The sequence below is a fragment of the Haplochromis burtoni genome, unplaced genomic scaffold (genome assembly GCF_018398535.1).
Source record: "Haplochromis burtoni strain Fernald_Lab_line unplaced genomic scaffold, NCSU_Asbu1 Contig_89, whole genome shotgun sequence".
NCBI classification, from domain to species: Eukaryota; Metazoa; Chordata; class Actinopteri; order Cichliformes; family Cichlidae; genus Haplochromis; species Haplochromis burtoni.
This window is the reverse complement of record NW_024582450.1, coordinates 1,650,457-1,661,787: the sequence shown is the minus strand read 5'-3', so window position 1 is coordinate 1,661,787 and position 11,331 is coordinate 1,650,457. Positions and strand designations below refer to the sequence as shown.

General features: G+C 38.2%; 1 protein-coding gene across 2 annotated transcripts in view; it reads left to right on the top strand.

The window, feature by feature from the left end:
• The first annotated feature begins 3,547 nt into the window (after window positions 1-3,547).
• aqr (aquarius intron-binding spliceosomal factor) overlaps window positions 3,548-11,331 on the top strand; it is a 46,509-nt gene continuing 38,725 nt past the window's right edge. For both annotated transcript variants that reach the window (XM_042222626.1, XM_005942648.3), the window contains exons 1-11: window positions 3,548-3,672; window positions 4,057-4,153; window positions 4,423-4,479; window positions 4,887-4,927; window positions 5,034-5,069; window positions 5,187-5,307; window positions 5,438-5,578; window positions 7,360-7,428; window positions 7,587-7,687; window positions 7,777-7,853; window positions 10,056-10,120. In XM_042222626.1, coding sequence (XP_042078560.1) covers window positions 4,070-4,153; window positions 4,423-4,479; window positions 4,887-4,927; window positions 5,034-5,069; window positions 5,187-5,307; window positions 5,438-5,578; window positions 7,360-7,428; window positions 7,587-7,687; window positions 7,777-7,853; window positions 10,056-10,120 — 792 coding nt within the window. In that variant the 5' untranslated portion in view covers window positions 3,548-3,672; window positions 4,057-4,069. The remainder of the gene's footprint in view (window positions 3,673-4,056; window positions 4,154-4,422; window positions 4,480-4,886; window positions 4,928-5,033; window positions 5,070-5,186; window positions 5,308-5,437; window positions 5,579-7,359; window positions 7,429-7,586; window positions 7,688-7,776; window positions 7,854-10,055; window positions 10,121-11,331) is intronic.

Here is an 11,331-nt window from a genome sequence, read left to right as displayed (position 1 = left end):
AAATAAAGCAGAAATATTGACTTTGTATTTCATAATTAACACTGTAATTTTAAATATGAGACCCAGAGAGATTCCAGTTCAAGTAAGGGAGGCCATAATTAGGCTGAAAAAGTATTAATAACTAAACAAACTTTAGCCATGGCCAAATAAAATAAAGCAGCTGAGACATACCAAACAACCAGAAAGAATAAATTATTATTATTATTATTATTATTATTATTATTATTATTATTATTATTGACAACACTCAAGCCACGAGTTGTACTCGCAATCTTCGGACTGACTGATAGGAACGAAAAATCTTTGTTTCCTACGGTATGTTTTAAGGAGTGAACATGCGTCCTTGCGCTTTTCAGATCTTTAGCAGGAAGGCTAAGACGCTAAAAAATAAATAAGTAAATGCTTTTGTCTTTGGGGCTTCAGACGTCTATATGGAGTACTGTTGATTTACGCTTTTACACAGCTCAGTTGTTAGTTTGTGTACATGTCCCTGCTGTTGGCGTCTTTTGCGAAATTTGACGTTGTTGGTATATTTTCAATTTCAAACACACAGGAAAGTGTCACGCATTAGTCATGTCACATGTAAAACAGTGTTCCAGTTATTTGTAATTTTGATTCTTTTTAGTTTGAGTTTGCCACATGTATTGATTGACTGATCTAGTTTGAGTTTATTCATCATTCTCTATTTTAATCTTTAGGTACAGTGAGACCAATGCATTGGTGTGTCCTGTATGTCCAAAAGCTTTTTCATTGCCATACACACTGAAGCAACATCATCTCATCCAATCAGACACCCCTTCATCTGTAAAGTCTGGAGAGGGCTTTTACACAGGCCTGACTGTGACAAGACTGTGGCATTAGCAGTCATATATGGGGCCTCCTCCGGCTGTCCGAAAAATATGCCTCATGCAAATGATTGCCCAGTGACTCAGGGAAACATTTCTAATGTTGTGGGTCGAGTACTGTGGGAGCAGGCTGATTGTCCAAATGTGGACATCTGCAAGCACTACCCATAATGACTGCTTAATAACCTTTGGATTAACTTACACACTCATAACAGACCAAAACAGTTAGAAAGAGGCAGTGAGTCAACTCAGATCTTTCCTGCAATGGCAAATATGAGAATGCACTTGGGACTGCAAAATAACTTTGAAACACCAATGTCATAAATGTCTCAAACCTTCTGCTCACTATCCAAATTACAGACATTTTCTTATTTATACTTGAAAGAAATCCTTCTTTATAAGCCTTTATAACTTATTATTAAAACTATAACCTAATAATAATTTATATCAACAAGAGCAGCAGTACATAAAACACGAAGGCTTGAAACGATTCTGCTGTGGGATCTGTAGAAGATCATTTCAGCTGGAAGTTAATTCGATACGCCATCACAAAATTCATAGGAGTCAAAAAGAATTAGAAAGTCTTCACCCTGTGCGAAACAGCAATGCTGTGAAAATACCCAATTCAGAAACAATAAAACATTTAATTGAACCCAGTAATGCAGACTCAATTTCCCAGATTATGACTGTGAAACCAGAAGGGTGCAGTGAGTTTTGCAGCGATTACAATGGCTCTCTCCCTCAGGATGTTGCCTTAATCACATCAGGGGAAAGGAGCAGAGAGAAACCTGCCGTGCTACCAGCAAGCAGCGAATTAACGCTCTACATCAGTGCTGAATTTGTAGAAAATGTTTTCCTTCTACATCCAAGCTTCAGATAATTCATACAGGACAAAGGCCCTTTGGCTGTGAGATATGTGGAAAGAGATTTCATCAGAAAAGCCACTTGAGGTTCCACTGCCGCACTCATATGTGGTCTAAATACCACACATGGCAATCGCGTGATATCAACTGACCACACTGGCAAGTTAGCGAGTTTAAATACAAAGGTGGGGGCAGATTTCCCAGCTCACAGAACACTGCTGTGATACGTTTAAAGTCTAAAGACAGAGAATGACACAAATGTTAACACAGATGTGTAATATTAATAAGGTGAACCTGTGAGAAAGGTTTCCAGAGTGAATGTGAAAAAGAAATAAAGTCCTAAATCAACACAAAACCCAGGTGGTGTACAGCACAACTGCTTCCACTATTTTAAGTGTTTTCCGAGTGCCTCTAAATTACAAAGGCATGAGATAGTGCACGCAAGCAGGAAGCCATGTCATTGTCCTATATGTGGAAAAGCATGCAGACAAGCTTCTCATCTGAATACTCACAAAAGAACTCACTGAAAGGGAACTCAACCAAGCCCCTCAACCAGCAGGAGAACATCAGAAAACTGAAAGTGACACATGAAAAGCATTTTTTCTCAGGAATCACTGTTCATATGCCATCACAGAAAAAGTCTGCAAACACCCATGATACACTATCAGATTTTGAAGTTGTCCGTAATGGAATGAATGAAGTATCCTGCAGCACACGTGCAAAATCCATCATTAAAGTAAGTAGCCTTGTTAAGACTAACTCAGAAGGTGTTGTGTCATGTAAAAAAAAGAGAAGCTTCAATTATGCAGAATATGCTCTACAAACTTGGTCACTCATTGTGGGATTAGGTCATACAGATGTGTTTTATTTAGCAAAATATTCCCACAGAAGGGTAACCTGATACCTCATGAGCAAACATGTAGGCACTGCAACGAAATTCCAAATGGTATCCAAAGTGAAATGAAAAATGCCAGCCTACGTCCAGATAAGTGTATTCAAACATGTATTCATTGTACAGATTTGGATGCCAAATCAAACCAAAGTCACTGGATGCTAGTACTTGTTACAAGTCATTTGCTAATAAAGAGGTAGTTCAGGGCTTGGAGGCCGTGGATGCTGATTGGCTGGCAGATCAAGAGGTAGCCTTGAACGAAGGGTAACGAATCGGGGAAAAAGCAAAGAGAGGCTACATACAATTTTAGCAATTTATTTCCCACTGAACTAGTTGTTGAAGTAGAGAATCAAAAATGCCAACTCAAGTGTTAAGCATGAGAATAATGACTAAAGGAGTTAGAACTGTTTCAGGTAGCGACAAGCTGCTTAGTGATGAATTGGTAAATCCAGTGGCTGAGAATCAGATCCAACAAGAAAATGATTGGTGTGCACCACTCAGTGTTTCTGAATGAGACAGGTGCACTGCAAGTTTTCTAAATGAAAAGGATCTTAAGCAGCACATTTGTTCAAATAATATTCAAATGACAGACCATCATTGTGGCATTTGCTTCAAAAAGTTTGTGTCTCTTTCTAAATTCGCAAAGCATTATGCTGTCCACACAGGACAGAGGCCACTTAGGTGTGGCATTTGTGGTCTTCCTGTCCCCCTCCTGCTTGGCAGCACTTTATTCAACATCCTTTGATAAAAATATCTTCTTTGCGCATGCACATTCACTTGAAAATAGTCTATTTTGTTACGTGTTCCATCCCTTTTTTTAACCAATTATTTTTTCTTGCGTTGTCGCCAAAATAAAAAGCTGATTTAATTTTCCCAGCAGTTTCCACACGCAACAAATACGAAACCAGGGGGAACGGAACGGATTGCAAGCTTTCGTAATTAGGGGACGGTTTGAGGGACGTACCTTTTCAGGAAGTTAGTCGCACGCAGCGCGTTTGATTGTGGAGGTACATAACCAGCAGTCCGACGGCAGTTGCATTCATGCTGAAATAATAATAATAATAAAAAAAAGGTTAGTGAGCTAAATTCTGGTAACGTTATACCACTGAACTGGAGTTAATATTGAACGATTAACGAGTCAGTTGTGTCTAAATGCTACTAATTAGCTATATCACCTCATTGAGAATGCTAACAGTTACTAATGTCATGTTACTACTTTCTGAACTCGTAACTCTTAATTTGATGTTAATTAAAGTACTGGAAAGTCAGTTAGTTCGTGGTTATGAAACCTCCTAGTTTACTTTTTAACCGAGATTGTGAACTTTCTCAACAGTAAATTACCCTGTATTAGTCCAGCTATCGTATTTTCACAAAGGCTCAAGTTGAAAACAGATACTTGTATCAGTCGATACTTTAAAACAAACGATTTCTGCGCTTTTTCTTCTTTTTCTCACAGTCGTCATTTTATTATGGCCACCATGGAGAAAGAAACCCCTGCTAAAAAGGCTGCTACTCCGTCTGTATCCCAGATAAATGCGGAATATGTCACGCAGGTAATCACAGCATTTATTTTCTGCATATGTGGTTCAGTACTGTGTTGTGAAGTTTTTCCATGATGCTGGTATGCTGAAGATAAAAAAAAAAGTGTCCTGATTTTCTTTTGTTGCATTCTTTGTCATGCTAAAAACATAAAGACAGCTTTGCATGGAGATAGGATAGGCCAAATGGCTGTAACTATGGCATATGTTCAATTAACAATTTGTTGCATCTTCCATGTTTATATTTAATACTATGTGTGATTTTTCACATTTCCCCTTTTCAGTTGTCTAACAAATATTGGGCGCCTCATGCAAAGAATAAACTACCTTTTGACCCTAAGGTGAGTTATTTGCGCTTTTGCAATTTAGAGGTGTTGGTATAACTTTTATTAGTGATAACCAGTCACCAGGGCTTTTGGCAAACAGTGTAACATTCAGTGATGAAAATTGCCACAGTTTGTGCTCCATTATAATGCAGTGCTTATAATTTGGATCAAGTTCAAACAAAAATAAAGTAAAGGTTGATATTGGAACTGCTTATTGGCCTAATTGTTATTTTAATCCTTGGTATCAGCCCAGAGTGGGAGCACTGTAAAGATTTGGTCATGTATCTAATAGAGATTAATTTATCATTTATCATATAGTTTCAGATAGTAAGTCAAGTCAGCAAACTACCAAGCGCATGTTTGTTAACGCTAAATTTCTGTGCTTTTATAATGCTTTGAATGTTCTTTGTGGGGGGGGTTAGGTGATGGAAGATGTTTACGAGAAGGAGATTCTCAACTCCAAGTAAGTGAATTTTGAACTTTCTTCCCCTATGAAACACTTTAAAAAAAAATATAAAGGATATATTTCACTGTTCATTGTTTTTGAGTTATGCCCATTATATTTTCAGATTTGCCATTAGGAAAATTATGCTGCTTGAATTCAGGTAAGTTATTTTTACTGGATTTTCTTTATGTTATCATTTAAACAATCACTGGAAAAACAGTGATTTGACAACACTACTTGCTACATGGATATTAATTTGTTATTTCTAATATTTCAGCCAATACCTTGAAAACTACCTTTGGGTGAACTACACTCCAGAGGTTTCCAGCAATGCCTACATCATGTCCATTTGTTGCATTGTCAATGAGAAGTTCAGAGAAAATGTTCCAGCCTGGGAGGTAAAAAAAAGCAGTAATTTGTTGAAGTTTAGCTTAATTATCATTAAATGTTGTCTATATTTGATTGTGTTTGCCACAGCTAATGCAGGAGCTCAGCTTTTTACTTTTTCTATTGTTTGCTGTGTTTCAGGTTTTCAAGAAGGAACCAAGTCATTTTCCATTTTTCTTCAAATGTGTGATGGAAGCCGTTCTGGCAGATGAGCAGGCTGGTCTTACTCTGAAGGAACAAACTGTGCTTCTAGTCTTTATGGACCACTGTTTCAACAGTCTGGTGTGTACCACTACACTGATATCTTATAACTAAATATTCAGAGAAGTTAGAGTTATTCTACTACCACAGTGATGTCTGTGTTATTGTGAGTCATCGGTTTATATTTTAAAGACAGTATTTATATATTATAAAATGACATGACTTGTCTATTTAAGCCAGGTTAGTGTCTTAAAATGTAAAGCCAATTACATGATGATTTAAATAATACAAATTAAGACACTTTCTTACACCATAATGGAAGCAATGTCAGCATACACTGAAGAGGTACAAGGTTAAAAAATGTTTGTATATCTCTTGGGAAATAGTTCTACACAACATTTTAATATGGACTTTCTTTACGTCCTAATAGTTTTTAAAAGGTTTTTAAAGAGCCCAGGTGACTATCTCTTGGACTTTCACCGTGATCATAGAATTATGATCACTGACAGGTCAGGTAAACATCACTGATTATCTCTTCATCATGGCACCTGTTAGTGAGAGTGATACGTTAGTGAGCAAGTGAACATTTTGTCCTTATAGTTGATGTGTTAGAAGCAGGAAAATTGGGCAAGCATAAGGATTTTAGCAAGTTTGACAAGGGCCAAATTGTGCTGGCTAGACAACGCTGGCAGAGCATCTCCAAAACTGCAGCTCTTGTGGGATGTTCTCAGTCTGCAGTCGTCAGTATCTATTAAAAGATACAGGGTCATGAGCAGCCAGGGTTCACTGATGCACGTGGGGAGTGAAGGCACCGTGTGGTCTGATCCAACAGTCGAGCTACTGTAGCTGGTTCTGATAGAAACGTGTGAGAATACACAGTCCATCGCAGTTTATTGTGTTTGGGCTCATCAACTGGACAACGGAGCAATGGCATAAGGTGGCCTGGTCTCATGAATCACATTTTCTTTTACATTACATGCATGGCTGGGTGCGTTGCTTACCTAAGGAACACTGGGTACCAGGATGGACTATGGGAAGAAGGCAAGCCAGCAAAGGAAGTGTGATGCTTTGGGCGATGCTCTGTTGGGAAACCTTGGGCTCTGCTATCTGTGTAGATGCTTCTTTGACATGGACCAACTACCCAAGCATTGTTCCAGACCATTTAGGTCCATTCATGAAAACTATGTTCTCTGATGCGTGTGGCCTCTTTCAGCAGGATAATGTGCTCTGTCACAAAGCAAAAATGGTTTAAGAATGGTTTGAGGTGTTGGCTTGGCCTTCATATTCCCTAGATCTCAGTCCAGTTGAGAATCATGTCCAATCCATGGAGGCCCCACCTCATACCCATAGGACCTAAAGAGTCTGTTACTAACATCTTGGTCCAAAATACCACAGCACACCTTCAGGGGTCTAGTGGAGTCCATGCCTCAACAGGTCAGGTCTGTTTTGGCAGCAAAAGGGGTACCAACACAATATTAGGCAGGTGGTCATGATGTTATGCCTGATGTACTGGTACTGGAAAGATAAGTAAGAATTAATGCAATTATCTTTACTGTCCACTAGATGGCAATAATAGACAGGACAAGTCAATTTGGGTGATCTCCATCTGTATCCTCTGCAGTTGCATTAAACCACAGGCAAGCACTGCGGATGTTTCACTTAAAATGTGCTGTGATAGCCTGCTGCCCTTTGATTGTATCCCATAAAGGCCTCTAAATAATTTAGTTGGAGACTCCTACTAGGGATTGAAGTATAATATATTTTTTTAAGTATAATGCACAAAGCATTTTGACAACCCCCACCTCTCACACTTAATCTTCCCTCATTTTTTTTCTTTCTCTCTCTCTGCACTTTCCTCCCAGGAGGTAGATTTGATCAGAGAGCAGGTGCAGCAGCTCATCTCTCTGCCAATGTGGATGTGCCTCTTACCAGTAAGATGTCAAACTATTATCGTAATTAAGAAGCTGTGGTGTTTATTGGCACACCAAGTAATGTTTGATAATTCTAAAGGAATGAATTGCTTCCTTGCTATGAGACTAATCCCTCTTTACACTCATTTGTTACTCATTTGTTTCTGTGATTTTTACAGTCCAGACTCCAGCACGAGCTGAAGAAAGTTCCAAAGCTGCAGAAGTTCTGGAATCTAATCAAAAAGAAATCTGATAAAATGGATGCTGACACAGCTGAGCAGTAATGATATTTGTGTTCAAAGAAATCTATACAGATTTAGAGAATCTGTTTCTAGGTTGTTCTGATTTACTTTCTTCGTGTTTCCTCAGGGCAAAGAAGGAGAGGACCTTCCTCTCGGCTCTTATTAAAAAGTTTCACGGAGTTCTTGCGTCAATTCCACCAACAGGTAAAAAAATGCTTGTATATCTCTTGGGAAATAGCTCTACACAACAATTTAATAAGGACTTTCTTTACGTCCTAATAGTTTTTAGAAGGTTTTTATAGAGTCTAGGTGACTATCTCTTGGACTTTCACCGTAAATAATTGGTCAGATCCATAAATCTCAAAAACATACCGTAAATGTGTTTAAGCATTCTCTTTGTAAAATTAACAGATACATCTGTGTGCATGGCCCTCTTTTATAAAGCTTAGTCATAGTAAGATTGTACTCACATGCACAAGCTTTATTTCCACTCTGGTATTTATCCATAAATATACACTCCTTAATCATTTGCATAATTAAATGCTGTTTGCACCTCGAGGTATTAGACACAGCAGTGAATTCCACAGCAAACAGAAGTGCTTTTTGACTGTAAGTGTAACTAAGAGACGGAGATGTTGGAGAAAAAGAAATGTGTTCTGTTTATTGAATCATGGTTTAAAGTAAAACTGCTGAACTGAGAAATGCAAGCCAGATGAAAAAGTGGACTTGATTTGCTATACAAATATGAAAAACGTGAAAAAATTACATTTCTTTATAAATACGAGAACCCCATGGTACGATATTGTCACAATTCATTACTCATGATATTTTTGTTATTTTTGTTGCAAAATGAAATTGTCAAGCATGCCGACACTGTCACTAAAACCTGCCATAAATGTTGCCAAAGTTGGAGTCGGTCTGCAGTTGAATGGGGGTCAAGTTGTCAGTTGCATGCAGTAACTGGAAAATCACAAATCGCATATCTGTTGCTTTTTGCATCGACATAAATTCCCATTTAACTGTTACTTTTGTGCTTCCGAAACCTTTTGTTCTATTAGCAGCATAACCAGAATACAACCAGCTTGCAGCCGGTTGAGCTGAGTTCCCTTGAGTTGTGCTCACTGACAAAAACTCATTAAGACTGGCAGTGTCAAGCTGATTTGTCTACATTTATCAACTAAATAGCAATTATTTGCAAACCTTTGACAATCTAGGGCGTGACCAGTGTTGGATGGTTTTTCAGTTGAGCTGATTTAATTAAGTTTGCTAAGCTAACTCAAGATGGTGGTGCATGAGATGAGGCCTTTTGTTTGTAGCATTCCCAGAGTGTTTTAATTCATTTAATAAAATATTGAAAATTTGGTGTTAATACAATGTTGCCACAAAGAAAATGCGATTCTATGCTGTATCGGTGTGTGTGAAAAGCAGAAATGGCTAATTTGACACAACATAATGCATTATGTTTTCCAGCTATCCTTTCTTCTCTCTCTTTCTTCCCTCTTGCCTTGATGCAGTTTTTAAGAAGAACAGATGAGATTTTAGTGCTTAAAGGTCAAGGTCATCATGACCTCCAATGCATGAATATGCTGACTATAATGAAATTCCACACAAAAGTCTAATAAGATAAAATGGTCAACTAATGCTTTTTTTATACCCAAAAAGGTCAAAGGTCACTATGACACCGTAATGTTCTGCACAAACACCCTTCTAGTTTTTACCGAATGTCATATCTCAGGAGCAGGAGTGAAATTTGTGAGAATATTTAACATTTGATTAGATACTGGATTGTCTTCATATAATCTCTGTGTGTTATGAGTCTAGATAGAAATGGATGTAAACTGTTGCCAGTTGCAGCACGCCTATTCTTTCTTTTCGAGTCGTGCAGCTGCCCAAGGAGGATGTGCTCCAGCTGCCACACAGCCAACGGCGCTCACCGCTATGTTGTAATGCAGGCCGACACACAGGCCCCCCACCTGAATGCTAAAAACAGAATGTGTGTATTCGTGTGTTTAGATAGAATCAAACCTGACAGATTAGATCAGAATCTAAAACCCAGTAGGATCCACATCACTCCAATACTTACTGCATGGCTCAACTTCTAAGTGTACACACACACTTACACACCAGCATGCCTAATGAGAGCTGGGGACCCAACATGCTGCTGTGCGAGCCGTGCAGCATCTCGTAGCGAGGCTCACACACTCAGCATGGCACTTTGGCGTTGTCCATATGCGTTTGCTGTCCTCGTGTCCTTGTTGAAAACTACACATCGCCCTCTACAAAGCAACATCTAATATTTCCTGTCTTTTTTGGGTTTGTCTATTCATCATATTTTATCTTTTGCTGTGAATGTGGATTTCCTGAGCCAAAGTTATAACCTGAATTATGCCCTCTTATTTTCCACAGGGCCTGTATCCATGGACCAAGTGCATTACTGCGAGAGATTCATAGAACTCATGATTGATTTGGAGGTAAAGCACAACCTTCTTAATTATACATTTCTCAGCCATGTTAATTTTTTATTTATGTTGAGAGATAATGCATTCATTCTTAGACTTGTTTCTATGGGACTTTCAGTACAAGGGTAGTTCTACAGTATTTTTGTAATCATGATATCCTGATGAAGGAAGCAGTCTAGACTTAATTTTCTGCAGATCTCATTTGTTTGTCTTTTGTCCTTCACATTTATAGCTAACTCATGTCATTAACAGTCACTGGATAAATGATCTGCATCAGCTTTGCTCTCTGTGCTTCTCTCTTTCCTGTCTGCAAAGCTATGCACTATTTGAAGCAGTAGTCTGATCATAGTATGAGAGGTTACTTTCAGCGTGATGGCTTTTGACATGTGCTACAAACTGTAAAGTATAACAAAGCCCAATGACATAATGTTTGGGGACATCCAATTCCCTTTTTAGAAAAATGATGTTTGAAGGAACAATTTATTTAAAATATCCTTGTTTTGTTTTGGAGGGATATTTTTGGTTTGTTGGTGTCTTTAAATTTATAACAGATTGCAGATTTGAATTTATTTTCCAATGTCTGTTTTCTGTTCTTAATTTAACTCCCGTGTGCTCGACTGTTGCCTGGAAACTTGAGGAAAAGGTCTTGTAGGTGAGAGATAGTTATTTAAAAGTGTCAGTTTCTTTCGGCTGTGAGCTGCAGCGTTATTAGATGTGAGATCTACAAAAAAAAAATGTATTCCACCAAATCTCAATGAAAATCATGGTGTACTATTTGCAGCTGCTTTTTTTTTTTTTATTCATATTTTGAGGCGGGGGAAGCTTCTCCTGGAGAAAAAGTAAAAACTAAGAAAACTTTATTTAGTTGCCGTAGATGCCATGCAATAGAGTGTATTCAACTGTGGAAATCACGATGCGTTTTTGTCACAGAGTCAGGTTTTTTTTTTTTTTGTTTTTTTTTTTTAAGGTGATGAAATAGCTTTTAAAGATAAGAAATATTTTTGATGTATCCATTTTTTTAAAGAAATAATGAAGTGACGCAGAACTTCACATAATTATTTAATTCCTGACTAATGAAGGTGGTGTTAAGACACAGTGTCACGTAAGATTTTTACGCCTCCTGCCTGGGCAGACCTGCTGTTACTAGTGAGTGAGCACAATGGATGTCATCTGGCCCTCTGCTGACAGGCTGGCCTTGCTGTTTCTGGCAGTGGCTACTAGCT